Source organism: Panicum hallii, chromosome 2 (genome assembly GCF_002211085.1).
Source record: "Panicum hallii strain FIL2 chromosome 2, PHallii_v3.1, whole genome shotgun sequence".
NCBI lineage: Eukaryota > Viridiplantae > Streptophyta > Magnoliopsida > Poales > Poaceae > Panicum > Panicum hallii.
In genome coordinates, this window is record NC_038043.1 from 44036658 (window position 1) to 44052136 (window position 15479).

Genomic DNA, 15479 nt, shown 5'->3' on the forward strand with positions numbered 1-15479 from the left:
AGCCCCTCCACCCACACGCCCTCATCGTCCTTAACCCTAGATCCCACCCCACTCTGACAGCACAATCACAGACACAAACCGCACTCCACCACTCCTCCCGTCCCGTGTCCCACCATCTCCTCCGTCTGACCGTCTACATGGAGGCGGGCACCGGCACAGGCTGCAGCGCCCAAATGCTGGGTGCCTGCGTCATCGGCGGGACCGTGCTGGGCGCCACGGTGCTCGCGCTCCACCTCGCGGACCCTGCCGCCGCCGCCCCGTGCGCGTCTACATGGACGGATGCTTTGACATGATGCACTTCGGCCACTGCAACGCGCTGCGCCAGGCGTGCGCCCTCGGGGACGAGCTCATCGTCGGCTTCATCAGCGACGACGAGATCAAGGCCAACAAGGGACCGCCCGTTACGGCGCTCCGCGAGAGGTGCCCTCCAAACCTCCCTCCAACTTCGTACCACCCTATCATTGTCTTTTTTATCTCTGATGTGTTGCCTAGTGCAATTCTAGCATACGAATGTGTAACACAGGGGTTTCTAAAGTAACGTTTTTCTTCCTTAATAGTTAACCCCCCAAACTATATTAGCTTAATTAATTTATGTCTAAATTATGATTATTAGAATGGAATTCAATTCCAAGGATCCAAACGGGGCTTAAGCCTAATTTCATGATTTGGCAATGTTGTGCTACAATAAACATGTGCTAATGATGGATTAATTAGGCTTAATAGATTCGTCTCGTGAATTAGTCTCATTTATGCAACTAGTTTTATAATTAATACTCCTAATTGATGTCCAAATTTCCGATGCGACGGGACTAAAGTTTAGTCACCCGGATCCAAACATGCCCTTAGGTTCACAAAATTGTCTTGGATCATTTTGCTACTGCAGTCTCCACAAAGTGGGAACAATCCATAGGGTTTTATGTGATATTGTGGTAGTTATTTATTGGTTCATCAAGATATTCAGTTAAAAGGGTAAGAGGTAAGAGCATCGGTGTACTTGGTTTAATAAAGTACATCGGTTACTTGGTTTGATACTTTCTGCATATGCAAAAACTCCTTAAATGATCAGTTTTTTTCTCAATTTTATATTGTGTTCCATTATGTGTGACCTGGCTGTATGGAAATTTATGTGTTTCTGTGTTGTTATTTTTTCCGATTCATTGGATGTATCAGGGAGTATCAAGTATCATGCTCTGTTATTCCTTTATATTCTATAATAAGGCTATGATCTTTCTTCTTTCTATGTAATACAGAATGATAATGGTCTCTTCTGTGAAATGGGTGAATGATATCATTTATGCCATAACTGCAAATATCATGAACAAGCTATTCGATGAGTACAACATAGATTACATTATCCATGGTAATGATCCTTGTTTGCTACCAGATGGTACTGATGCATATGCCATGCCAAAAGGCTGGCCGATATAAGCAGATTAAAAAACTGAGGGAGTGTCAATGACAGACATTGTTGGTACTAATTCCACTTTAGTTTTTCTTTTCAGATTTCGATGTTAGACTTTGCTTTGCTAAGAATGATTTTTTTTTGTTGAAGGGCAAACTGTGGGGGAGTTCCCCAGAACTTTGCTAAGAATGCTATTGAGGTATGAATTAGGAAATTTCTAGGTTCTAAATCTCAGTTGTTTGTTATTTCTGATCGAACATCACAGCTGTTCTTCTATTTTGCAATTGATTCTCGATCTACCAGGAACTTATTTTGTCAACAATTGTATTGTCCAAAAGTTTTTCTTAGCTGATCTGTCTTTTAGGAAATCATGTGAACCTAGTGTCATATTAAGAAAAGTTTAAGGATGAGCAGTCCACTATTGTTCTTGTTCCAATGACTGCATGAACCATAAATCCTCTGTTATACCCATTTCTGGTTCTGAGCTCCAACTTATTCAACCTTTTGGGACCAATGAATTTGTGATTTCTAGCGAATACACTTTTTTTTTTCTGGTGATGGAAAGGCTTTATCCTCATGTTGATCAAGTATTGCTTCATGATAGGACGTATGCTTCTTTGTGTTAGAGGGAGGGAGGGTCAGCTTCTGAGGCCCACAATCACTCTTCACTACAAAGGCAATTCAGTAGTGGACATGGTCAGAAAGTTGATGATAGTGGATCTTGAAGTGGAACTAGAATAACTCATTTCCTTCCTACATCTAGGCGAATAGTTAAGTTCTCAAATAGGTCTGAATTCTACAGTTTCACATGCATTAATATATCATTTTCTTCGTTTTAAAACCTATTATTTACTTCTGGTTTTTCTTTTTTTGAATAGTCTGCTGATAAATTGATATGCTCTTTTTCATAACTTTTACTCACACATTATTGTTATTACAAGAGCTGATGTTCAAAATTGCTTGCTGGAGACCTTGCCTTGTCCGTAATATCGGTATATTCTGGAAGTATAACAGTGGGAATAGAATCTGATAAGTCCTTGAATTGTCAGAAAAAGCCATATGGCTGGTAGTCCAACTGTTCACTAAATGCATTTGAAAACTGCTCATTAAATGATCGTAAAATTTAGTTGGCCATAGTATGCTCCATTTCTTGGTAGCTGGAAGTGAATGATTTAGTTTACTTGGTACAACTATTGGCTCTTAAATCTAGGCATGAATTTGAAATATGGCCACTTGTTCTTTCTGTTGACTGTAGAATTTCCTGATGCAGGGTCCAGGTTCAGAGTCTCGGATAGTTTACATAGATGGTGCATCTGATCTGTTCCATGCAGGAGATGTTGAGGTAAGTGTGAATTTTCTTTCACATGGCCACCCTTCCAAAACAAGGAAAAGAAAGAAAGAGGAGAAAACCATAATCAGCTAATAAGTCAGCCTATAGATATTCAAATGCCTGTTTATGCTTATGTTGGCTGTTCGGCTGTTCCTGTTTTGCCTTTTCTGTTTCTGCATGGCAGCAAACTGATTTAACTTTCCGAAGAATAGTGATTCAGACAGTCTTGTTAAGCCGATGTAGGGATGATTTGTGCACCCGTTTAATTAGTTAAGGGATTTATTTGCACCAATTGAAATGTCAGTGATGAAAGTTACACTTTGGCAATACTTAAGGGATGGGAAATACAGTTTTTCCTAAAAATAATTTTGTATATCGTTGCATCCAAGTTCTAGCTTTGATGCAAACTAGGGCATGTTTTTTCCCAGAGCTACCCAAATTCTAAAACCTAAACCCTATTCCAACTAGATTTGAGCTTTGCTTAACCGGTCCAGACATACGTTAAGAGTTTGTGCACCAAAACAGATAATCAGTGTCCTTGTCTAAAATCCAAATTGCTTGCATTGAATCACCAAGTAGAAGGCACATACCATTTATATACATAACTTAAAAGGTTAACAGTTGAGCCCTCTTATGTATCAAGTATTGATCAAGGCCATGTAAATGACAATCTGCTGCAATTTTAATTATGAGTTATGACTATCAGGTTATGTGGTTGTCCGGAGCTATCTACTTTTCTAACTTCCTCGTTTTGGGTGCAGATTACCGCATTCAATATTTTGTTGGTTGTTCATGTAACAATTGCTGAGAATGTGGACTATGCGAAGGTAATCAAGTTGTGAGTTTATTTGAATACACACATTTTAGCACAAAATGATTGTCAATTGTGTATATATCAGGATGATTCGAATACATATGCTGTTCCAATGGCTATGGGTATACATGTTATTAATTTTGTCCTGTTCATATCAATGATGTGCATATGAGAGCTATTGTTTACTGATTTTACAAGTGCTGATGCATTATTGCTTGAGTAAAGTTTCTTGCATGTGTACAATAAATACTGGCTGTTTCCCTGGGACCAGTGACAAACCCTCCTCTCTTATATTACGCTTGGCAACATGTTCTTTGATGTGTGGTTGTTGTGGTTCTCATTTATTCTGGTCCATGGATCTGGTGTGCTTTACATTCAGTTTTTGCTTTTTGCAGAAGCGGAACGAGAAGGAAGCCAGTGAGAAGAAGTACTACGGCAGTAAAAGCTTTGTCAATGGGGAGTAAGTTACGATGAAGATGTTGCCTAGATCACTTGAAATTCCAAGCTTTCTTCATAAAGGCAGCAGGTGCAGAGTTCTACCTTCTCTTCAGCATGTTTGATGCTTTGCTAACATAGCTCAGGAAGCATCAGGTGCATCATCGATGAGTGACTCGCAGAGGCAACTAATTGGGCTAAGGCTAGAAGCATTTCCATCATTTCCCCAGTGTCTCCAGCCTATTTCCCCCCTGTACATGCGCCGCCTTTGAGTTGTCTGTTGTTTCCGGCTGAGTTCCATTTGATATCTATAGGTTTCAGAATTGTGTGGTGCAGTATGAATGTTAGCCTGATAAACTGTGCTGCCGCTGATGCTCCCTCGCTGAGTTCCATCTGCATTGCGTGCGCATCTCGTGGCAGTCCTTTTCTCTTGAAACCGTTGTGCTGCTGGACTGAATGAACATGGACCGTCTGCTGTCAGCGACAGCAACCGTGGCTGATGGTACACCTGGGTAGCTGGACGACCCGAAGGTGGGTTGGTGGCACGTTGGGGGTCTGACGATACGATAAGGATCTGTGAGCAACTGAATTTGACAAACGGTTGCTGCCAAGCTGCTAGGCCGCTTGCTACACGTTGTCGTGGATGGAAAGGGATGTGCTACCTGTGATCTACATTGAGACCAGCTGGGGGGCACACTCATCTGGATGCTGGGGCCGCTCCTGCTTGGTCTCTTGCGAACAGCTCCTACTGCATCTGCCGGCTGATTGATTTTGCTTGCCAACATTGGTTTCGCTTTGATTCTGGATTAGGACGCTTGTCCCCTGTTTCTTGGTGCTGTCCATCTGACTTGCATGAATGCATGACAAGGGGGCTGCAGCTGCAGCTGCAGCTGTGGTGGTAGTAGGACACTGGTAATGGTCTTGTGAGCACGGGTGAGTCGATAGACTAGTGTTTGCTCTGTTTGGGAAATCATTTGTGTCTTTCTCTTTCACACGGCCCTAGCTCCAGGGAAAGATAAGAGAAGCTGCAAGAGGGAAGAGAGAAACTGTTCTCCAGTCACCGGCAGTTTTGCACCATCCTTTTCTATGCGATTTTCCCCGACCATACTCACGTAGCTCAGGGGTTGAACAGTGCATGGATCGAATTCTTTTGTCTAAAGACGAAGAAGGCCACGAGCTTGTTAGTAATGGCGCAGTGATGGACAGGACAGGTGAGAAGGGGGAGAGATTTCCGCTGGTGGATTGAAGGTGTCGACACGACAATTCAGGGTGTGCTTCTGTGTGGGACAAGACGAAGATCCGGCTGTTGCATCTTCCAACGAGCAGACCAGCTCTGACGCGGGACCGATCCTCTCACATGGTGCTTGCTCGGGTCAGGCCACTGGGATTATCCAGGCCTTGTTTCTTCCATCGTGGGGCCTGGAATTAATGAAATCCTGAGTTATGTGCTCATGAATGTTTTGTGGCTTTCCTTGCAACTTGTTGCCTCCCCCTTTTCTCTTCGTGGAACCCATGCCTGCATGCATGCATGCATATAGATCTTGCAGGAGTATAATATATATGTATATATACTTTATTAATTTTTATAAGCCGTTGTGTGGCTCAATCAGTTTTCATAAAACCAAGTATCCAAGTAAGCAAACCCCAGCTCAATCAATGGCTCCCTCAGCTCGATGGATCCTTGCATGTGCTTGCTTACGCGTCAGTCCTCAGTAGGACTGACACTGAACTGAATGAAGAAGGGAAAAAAAAAGAGAGAGAAGAAGAGCAGGTCAGCTTTCGTCCTGTAGCTCGGGCGTGCACCTGAAAAACAATACGAAACCTAAAAGCCTCCAGTGGAGAACTTTTGGCCTGAACTAACAAATCAGACCTACTCGCTATTAACAATGATATCACCAGCAGCAGGCCGCTGCCACATATCTAGCCAAGTAATTAACGCGTCCCAAGGAGTCTTAAAACTTGTAACCATGTGCGCGCACGTACGATCTCGTAGTGCTTTGTCGCAACAGGACAAGCGCGTTGCACGTATCATGCCCGTCTCCCTGCAAGTTGACATCTAGCATGCATGCAATGGAGCCCATCTAGTCTAGGGATGAGTACTTTATGGGAATCGACTGGAGAGATAACGATGAACTCTACCTGTTCATCTCAGGATAATCAAACAACCATTGATCAGAGAGCATGTACGCTAATGACGTGACAGGTAATTTATTGCACATGATGCGTGGCCTAATGACGAGCATGGGCGCGCTCTCTCTCTCTCTCTCTCAAACCCTGCGAGCCGATGCAAAAGCCAGGCACTACTGCAGGTGCACGTTCTCCCCAACTGTCACTGCGGTGCAGGCATTTGTTTACCTGCCCATGCCGCCTCCTTTCCTTTCCTTTCTTTATCACTAACGAACTTTGCTAGCTCTTGCCGCTACACTGCAGCAGGATCATTGCGGTAAGTACTGCTTGCTGTGCTAGCTGTGCATTAAGAAGCTGGCAGTTATAGGCCACCAACGAACCAGCATGGTTACATGGATCCAAGCATCCATTAAACAAATATAGGTAACCTAGAGCGATAAAGGTGATCTTGTGCCTACAAATATCTGCTTGGCTAAAAAAAAGTTGGTCGCCTGAAGAAAAAAAAAATAAAGCAGGTGACAGATGCTAACTGTATTCTGCAGGGCCTGCGGCTTTTTTTTCTGAAAGATTAGGGCCTTGCAACTGCGAGGCATGCAGCAGCAGCTTTGTTCATCGTGATGGTGCGTCCCTTTTGCTAATTCCAAGGTACAAGATCTTCGCCTGCTGCGAGTGTATCTCCCTCGTCGCCCCCTTTTTCTCCACGCCGCGCCACATGCAGCTCTGCTCTGCCTCCATCATGGCCACGGGCCTCCGTCGTGCCCCCCAAAGCATCACAGGTTCACAGGCGGCGCACACGCTTTGCCACTTGGCTTGGCCGCTTGGGGACGAGACGACGAGAGGCCTCAGTGCCTCATCAGTCCTCGTGCTCGGCCTGCTGCTTCGGCTCCTGTTGATGCAGCTGCTGGCCTGCTGGCTGCTGCTGCTGTTGCTGCTGGCAGGCAATCAGGCTGGGGCAGCTACGCCGGCCGGAACCCACCCGTGCACAATTGCACATGCCCGTGGTCCTTCTCCCTTGTGCCTGTGCAGTTCATTTCTCGCAATGGAGGTCGGGCCTGTTTCTCGGCGCTTTTCCCATCTCATTTCATGGTTGGTTTCCTCCCTACGTGTTCATGACCACAAACTCCTTTTCCATTTCTGTTGGAGACAAGCAATTAAGTGGTTGTTACTTCACATCATGGCCCAACAGCTTTCTATCACCAAAAAGGGAAACATTGAAATGAGATATCCTCCCGAGCCTCCTCAAATAAACCGTTTGATTTTATTTCTTTTTCTCTTGCTTGAATTGTACCAAGACGAATTGAAAAGCTCCCTCCATGCTGTCCATGACAGCAAAGCCAGCTAGCCGTGTTGTTCATCCGTCCCTACTACAAAACTTTTTATCGCAAGAAATGTGACACAAAAGACAATGCAACTAATTTTTTTATTCAAAGTAATAATAACGATTCATTTCAGGACAACATCATATATACTGTGCTCCTGAGCCCCCCACCCCCACCCCCCTTTTTTCTTTTCTATCACGGCTGAAAAAATATCTTCTATTTGGTCCCTGTTAACCCAGCAGAAATGTCGAAAGAAATAATCATACAACAAGAGGAATCATTGGGAAGTGGTGGATCCCTTTGCTTATGTTCATAGTACCTTTGTTGTACTACTTGGTAGGGCTGAAAGAAATCTCCAAAATGTCCAGCAAGTCAACTATTACAGACCCTTTATCTAAAATCTATGGAGCCGTTGATAACAGGAGAATTGCACAACTTATGTTTTTGTTAACGGGCCGCCGATCACATCTAGCTGCATCCATTGCCGCATGATCATGCATCCTGCTAGCATCATCAATCCACCACAACACACTGCGCCACCATTCCATTCCTCACCATGTCGCCTCCAAGCGTTTGAGGTCGAAGAAGAGTGTCCGATGTAGGGGCACTAGTATGAAGCCTTGGGTCAGCGAGGAGTGAGCAAGGGAGGGGTTGAGGGGATATGCATGTAGGATTCTGAATCCGAGAAGGAGAAGAGGAACATAAGGAGGGAGTCATGATTCTCACCAGCAACAGAGCGGCATATAGCACCGCATAGACACGCGATGATATGAATCCGTATAGCCATTGCACGGTTGTAATCCCATCTAACTATGCACGGGCAACGTTCTCGACGACATGCTGGCAACAAGTATGTGGCAAGGCGGCTATTGGATCCATCGTATGCATGGATGCGTGGCTTGTTGACGGCGTCGGTCGTTCTACATGCAGGCATCGACCAAAGAATGTAACCTGCAAAGGTGGCCATCACATATGTCATTATACGCCATCAAATGATGGTTGCCATTTACACGGTTTGCACACTCTGCCGCTAAATCACCTAGTTGTTGGGTATGCAGCACTATACCATCCTCATAGTTTTTGGTGGTGTTGTAGTGAAAGATAAGACGTCGGACACTGAAGGGCGGCGCGGGAGCAAGAGACAATTTGGAGATGGTGAATTGTGGTGCTGGACAGAACCGACATGTGAGGATCAAAGTCGCTGCCTATTCCAATAGCTTCCTTTGCATGACAGTTCGATCATGCCATCCTACTTCCTACCGGTGCTACCATTGCAATCTCTCTACCCATGTCACGTAACTATCAAACTACAAAGCCGTATTCAAGACATAAGACTTGTATAATATAGTACCTTATCACTCATGTGTGAATCCGATCTCGCACGGTAGTAACCCCTACAGAGTACATAATGAAGAGGAACCTCGCCACTAATATTAACCCAAATGGTAAACGCTAAAACAGCCAGTCACCTATGGTTTAGCTATTTATTGGACTAAACTACCGTTTAAATCGGTAAATAATCATTAAATAAGATAAATGACTGATTAAACATATACAACTAGCTATTGTGTAGTGTTTACATGGAGTGCAAATGAGCTAAACCACCGTGAAATAACGCGGCCTCCTCCCAATAGGTTGTTTCCATGGAGCTCTTCCACCCAGTGGCGAAACTAGAGGAGCGGGCATGGGCTATGACCACTCCCCGTAAAACAACAACACGTAGTATAGGATTTGTTGATAAAATTAGATCAAATTTCTATAGAAAATTAATGCAAAACCTGAAAGAAAGATATTTTTTCTCTATAAAAAAGTATATATTTATTTGATCCTCTTTAATTTCCTCTCCAGTGCCGGCGCTTCCATCTCGGTGCCACATCTACCACGCCAACTGCATGCTGCACTGGCTCGCGCCGTGCAACTCCTCCCTGGTTCTTTTTTATTTCCGATTTTTTTTTTCCCCAGCCGTGGAGCTCTCCATCCCAACTCGTGCCCGTCTTGTTTCCGATGTTTGATTTCCAGCCGGTGGTGGGCCCACCACGACGTCGTTTTATTAATACGAGTAGTAGAGAAGAGATGCTGAGGCGCACCGTGCTGCAAAAATCACCGAACGACACCATCAGGAGTTCAGGACGAGTCGAACTCGTTTCTTCACCGCCCGACGCCCTCCTCCCGCACGCCCGCCGCTCGACCCGCGCCTCCATCGCTGGATCTGCGTCCAGCTAACACCGCTGAAGAGCAGTCACCAGGTATGCCTGGCCCTTCCCCTTTCCTTCCCTTCATCTTGTGGTTGCAACGCATCGCCATGTCCTAATGCAAAAGCTTCCTTTTTTTTTAGCGGCAGGAAAGGGTGTTTCGATTTTACTTGCAGTTGGATTCCTTCTCTCCCTCAAGCAAAGGATCCTAGAGTCCTATTTGTGGATGTGAGCTGATATTACAACCTGTAGATCTATCTCTCATGTGTGTTGGTTTGTTGCAAAAATTGAATGTGTTAATTTCTTGCATACCCACCCCTTACCCCACATTTCCCTTGCTCTACCGAGGTTGAGCACACACTCTCCACCACACGCCACACTCACGCCTCACAACTCATCCACCCGCAGCTCTAGCCGTCGTCTATCTCGTGTCATCTCCGAGTCGGAGGAAGAAGCGGATGGCATGAAGCAACCTGCCAAGAATGAAAGCCTGGGTTACTCCTGGTACAAGTAGAAGAACACCATCAACTGAGCCACAGGGAGGAGGGGAAGGAAGAGAGGGAGATGGGCAACTGCGGCACGCGAGAGGAGAATGCCGTCGTCGCTGCGCACGCGCAAGGTATCCTTCCAAGTTTGCTCTCGGATTTCTTGGGGACTCTTGTCGGTGGTACTTTGGATCTCACGTGGGCACTTCGGATTGCATCAAAATTTGATTCGTGGATTGGTAGTTTTTGGTTCTGGGTTCTCTTGGTTGGTTGGCTCGCCGCGGTTTGCCAAAAATGATTTATTTCCTTCTTTCTTTCTGTTGTGATGGCTTTTGGTTCATCAGTATATTCTCACAATGTCGATTTTGTTGCAAAATTCGATTTTTCTGGGAGTCCATTCCAATCGGCAGCATGAAAATGTGGTCTCAATTAAAATCTCAGGTCAATTTTTGCTCAAATGTTTGTTGTTAATACTTTAGTGGGGCTTTTGATGAATTGTTATGTTGATTTTCGCCTTGGAGACGAATCCAGCCTTAGGACTCTGGTTTTACTGCATTTGCTAAGGTTTTTATCTTCTTTGGTTGAAGACTTGTTTGATTCTTCTTGTCACCGTTCTAGGTTGTTGATCTGTGATCTCTTCTCTGCTACATCTTCTGTTCAAGTTGTCGTGCTCTTGTGCTTCTTCATCTTCTTGATTTTCTATAAAATCGAGTGGCACTTTCCCCAGCGAGTGCCATTCTGTGCCCTCCTCCCCACAATTGACTTTCAATTTCGCATGGATGAAAAAAAATCAAGATCCTCCAAGTCGAATAAACACAATCTGTTCTAGTTGCTACTTCCATTTTCTAAAGCAATTTGAGATTTTTATAATTTGCATGCACTGTTCAGCAGATCTGGTCCCCTGACCTGTTCACCCTTGCTGTAATCAATCTGTGCTTATAAATATACTGCTTATTTTTTCCTGCTTCGTACTTCGAAATATAAGTACAGTATAACCTATTATTTTAGGAAAAGGCCATTTAATGGATGCTAGCAGTTGGCCACTCATTCATTGTACCTGTTCTTATGTTACTTCCATATATAATCACCAAGTAGAAAATTGACATTCCAGCATGAGTAGCTATCTTTTATTCAATCCTCTTTGCAAATGCTGATAATTCTACTTGAATCCTTGAATCATATTTTTTCTTAATGTATTTGAGACATTCGCATAAAACTGAGCGTGAGAATTTTCTCTAGTGGATGGCTTTTGGCACTTTTATCTTATACACGCAAGAAATCCTTGTAACTTCGATTAATCAATTCTGTAGAGACCTGATGGGCAGTAGTACTTCATTTTTCCTTCATTTTTTGTTGTTGAGGACTTGAATTTACTTCCGAATATCATATTACCATGTTCTCAGTTCAGCAGCTCCACTTATTACAACATCCGGCCAAGAATGCCATTGCCGATCGGAAGCACACCCGTACCTCATCAGATTTAAGTGATCCTTCAACACCTAGGAAAATTGAAGATGCCAAGAACATTTCCATATACAACGATGTGATTGCCTTCACCTTGTTTGAGCTCGAGACAATCACAAAGAGCTTCCGTGCTGATTATGTTCTTGGTGAAGGAGGATTTGGGACCGTTTACAAGGGTTACATAGATGAGAATGTCAGGGTTGGGCTGAAGTCTCTTCCTGTTGCAGTCAAGGTGCTCAACAAAGATGGACATCAAGGGCACAGAGAATGGCTTGTAAGTAGCCAAGTTGTTCAGTATTTTTCGTGCTTTAAAATTTAAAAACACAATATCTTACTTGCATGCCCAGAAATAGCAACATTATTGAACAAAGAAACCTGATGCATTAAGATGGAAATCCATGAGCTATTATGATTTTTTAATGGTTAAGCATGTGTGAATGACTGCTAGTAAAATGCTTTCGGCGTATTTTTGCACACGGAAGTTGATAGCTATCATTCTTATTTATGCCAAGAAAATAATTACTTCAGTATTATGTTTTGCTCAAAAAAATATTGAAAAGGTTTATCTATCCATCTTATGTTTTTCTTTGTTCAGACCGAGGTTAACTTCCTGGGGCAATTAAGGCATCCGAATTTGGTGAAGTTGATTGGATATTGTTGTGAAGATGACCACCGGCTGCTTGTCTACGAGTTCATGTTTCGAGGAAGTCTAGAAAACCACTTATTCCGAAGTAATCCTTCTACTCCTGTTTGCCAGATTGTGAATGACATCATAACTGAGTTTCTGTCATGCCACTGTTTACATACTGTATTCTGTTTTCTTGAATGCCATCCACTGATCACAATTCACAACACCTTGAGCTGATTCAAAAAATATAAATGATAAGCTACATTTATCATTTTCGTAACTGCTGTTGGTATGAAATTCTTTTTGACATGCTATCTCGAAATTTTGCAAAATAACCATTGAACTCCAACTTTTGAACTTTCTGATGACTCAACATCCTGGACAATTACTTGCTCGGTGAACTGTTTGTTTAGCTAGATTACATGTGGTACCTAGCTGGCTACCATCTATTTTGTGGCTTATGTATTGACCCTTTTAGGCAACTTCCCAATTTGACCATATCCAATTATTTTAAACATTATCTGCTGGAAGATATAAAAAATAATCCATTTCACATTTACACACTACCACACCTCTGTGTTAAGTTCTTCTGCATCTGTTGATTTTTGTAGAGCTCCTCTAATTATGGACTATAGTTGTTACTTGCTACATTTCTTGATGCTTTATACAAATTGGCCCTGCCCCCAACAAAGGGAGAAACTACTGAATGCTTTCCACTGCTAGCTGTATGATATGTAATGCTAGTACACTATTTTCACTGATTCAATCACAATGAACTTTTATTTGAGAGGAAGGAAATTTTACTGATCACGATATCCTGTTTGTCATATTCTCAGAGACAGCTATGCCATTACCCTGGGGTACTAGGATGTCAATCGCACTGGGAGCTGCTAAAGGGCTTGCTTGCCTCCACAATGCTCAAAGGCCTGTCATCTACAGAGACTTCAAGACCTCAAATATTCTGCTGGACTCTGTTGAGTGTTAATTGCTTGCTCATGCTTTCTTCTCCCTTTTCAGTTCCATGCATATTTATCCATTGGGAATACATATATGTTGACATAATGATTTATCTTTTTGTTTCCATTGCCACAGGATTATACTGCTAAACTGTCGGACTTTGGCCTGGCAAAAGCTGGCCCTGAAGGTGATGAGACTCATGTATCAACACGGGTGATGGGAACCTATGGTTATGCTGCTCCTGAATATGTCATGACTGGTACTGTCATCCTTGTTTCTCTTGCTTGCTAATAATGTTCCTTAGAAGATATCACCTGGCTGTCCGGATATGAACTTGTACATGTCAAATTTCCAGACATGAAACTACTGTTTCTACTCCATTAACTGAGATCACATATATTACCATTTCCTGCTTCTTTCAGTGTTTAAATATTACTTCATAGCAAAAATTTATAGCCTCAGTTTGTATTATTCATAATTGATGATCTGATATCACAATAGATTGTTTACTGCTTGTTTCTGCATTTGAGAGCAAAGTATGACCAAACCCTACACGTGTATGTAATATTTGTCTGTGTTTGTGTATTCTTCTCATGTATATACCTGATGGGCAGGTCACTTGACTGCTAGAAGTGATGTCTACAGCTTTGGTGTTGTCCTTCTGGAGCTCTTGACAGGGCGCAAGTCAATTGACAAGTCACGGCCCAGCAGGGAGCAGAGCCTGGTTGACTGGGCCCTTCCGAAGCTCAATGACAAGAGGAGACTTCTCCAAATAATTGACCCGAAACTGGAGGGGCAGTATTCGGTCAGAGCTGCTCACAAAGCCTGCAGCCTTGCATTCTACTGCTTGAGCCACAACCCCAAGGCAAGGCCGCTCATGAGTGATGTTGTTGAAACCCTGGAGCCATTGCAGGGCAGCGGCGGAAGTGATGGATCCGGTCAATCTTCTGGCCTTCCTGACTATAGAGCTCGCCGCAGGCTAACCGGGAACAGTGTCCACTTTAGGGCCATCCCAAACCCTAAGTGCTCCCCTGCTGCCCCAGCATGCAGAGTGAGGTGATGGTGATGTTTAAATTGCTGCTTGAATAGGTTCAGTTGTATATTACGAGGTCTAAACCGCGGGTGGTGTGGGTGCATGTGTGTACCTGTTCTGTGGTGTTGTGTGTGTGTGTGTGTTTTTCGGGTTTTGGCCAGCGTTTTGATGTGTAAATTTGATCTGCATACTGCTGCTTGTAAGGCCCTCTAATTTTCACAGTGGTCTTCCTTGACTGAGCGAGCCCTGCTAAAACAGGAGGGTTCAGGATTAACCCTAGACATGAAAGGCTGAATGAAGAGAGGTTGGATGTTTGCTATGGCATATGGTGGTGCTATCCATATTTGTGGAATCAATTTGTATTGAATTTCTTGACAAGTTTCTCTTGTTTGGTATCCCGCAACAGGGAAGAATGATGACAGCACTCATTATTTTATTATCTAAGTTGTAGTCGTATGACCTCTTCACACATTGTTCAACTTTGTAAGGCTGATATTGTTGCTGTTACCCTGGGCTGTGATCTTGACCTGGATGGCTGCCGATCAGTGGGGCTATTTTTCAGGCTGTACCAGTTTGCAGATACAATGTTGTGTTTTCAAGCATCTATATTCTTCTCAGCTTATTTGATGATCGATGCCATAGCCTATTATTTTCTTGGCTGATTTCAGCATTCTTATCTTACTATTCAGACTATGTTACAGTTCCTGAGCAAGTTGCTGCACCTGAATTCGTGGTATTTGAATCTCGCACCATCCCTCTTCTGCTTTAAGGTCGTGGTTTTACAGTGACATTATACATTGGTGGTTTTGTCACACTGAAACTTTCTGACTGGTCAGATAAACTTGATGGACTGTCCTCAGCAGCTGTTAGTGAGGTGAGTCATGTCTTCTTCTCTTTTTCAGTCTTCTTTGCAAAGCACGCAGTGTAACTTAGTTAAACTCCCTGCCTTTGTGAATTTAGTCATATAAACTGGAGCCACTGTCTCTGCATCTACTAACCATGCAATCTGTCAAAAAACAAATCAGAAATTTTTTCTTTTTGTGTATTCTGCAAAATTCCATCTGCTCACTGTTCTTTTGCAAGGATAATCTATGTTTATTTAGGATGGTATATTTTTTATGTATATCTCTGCGCATAGTTCCTAGATATCTAGATGCTTTTTGTTTGGTTTAGATTGCTGTCTCTTTCAGAGTCATCAATTTCTGTGTGAAACTATGATTCCCTTCTGAACCGTTTCTTTTTTGTAGGCAGTCGAGCACATGATTTCCTGCAGTAGCGGCTTCCCAACCAATT

General features: G+C 43.3%; 1 protein-coding gene and 1 long non-coding RNA gene across 9 annotated transcripts; both read left to right on the forward strand.

Moving 5' to 3' along the window:
- The first annotated feature begins 426 nt into the window (after nt 1-426).
- Nucleotides 427-4371, forward strand: LOC112879819. Of its 4 annotated transcripts, XR_003226184.1 has the most exons (6): nt 427-1471; nt 1553-1601; nt 2007-2172; nt 2673-2744; nt 3494-3559; nt 3942-4371. It is a non-coding gene; the product is annotated as an uncharacterized LOC112879819 (long non-coding RNA). The 4 variants fall into 4 exon arrangements; XR_003226182.1 differs by having other exon boundaries at nt 427-1601; nt 2007-2189; XR_003226181.1 differs by having other exon boundaries at nt 427-1601.
- A 5120-nt stretch (nt 4372-9491) lies between these two features.
- LOC112882686 (probable serine/threonine-protein kinase PBL8) lies at nt 9492-14653 on the forward strand. 5 transcript variants are annotated; one of them, XM_025947800.1, is made up of 8 exons: nt 9492-9673; nt 9763-9847; nt 10028-10238; nt 11508-11842; nt 12164-12299; nt 13033-13169; nt 13289-13412; nt 13768-14653. In XM_025947800.1, exons 3-8 carry the CDS (start codon nt 10184-10186, stop codon nt 14211-14213), a joined length of 1233 nt encoding a protein of 410 aa, XP_025803585.1. In that variant the 5' UTR covers nt 9492-9673; nt 9763-9847; nt 10028-10183; the 3' UTR covers nt 14214-14653. The 5 variants fall into 5 exon arrangements, with proteins under 5 accessions (XP_025803585.1, XP_025803586.1, XP_025803588.1 ...); XM_025947801.1 differs by having other exon boundaries at nt 9497-9673; nt 9763-9884; XM_025947803.1 differs by having other exon boundaries at nt 9497-9673; nt 9769-9884.
- The last annotated feature ends 826 nt before the right edge of the window (nt 14654-15479 follow it).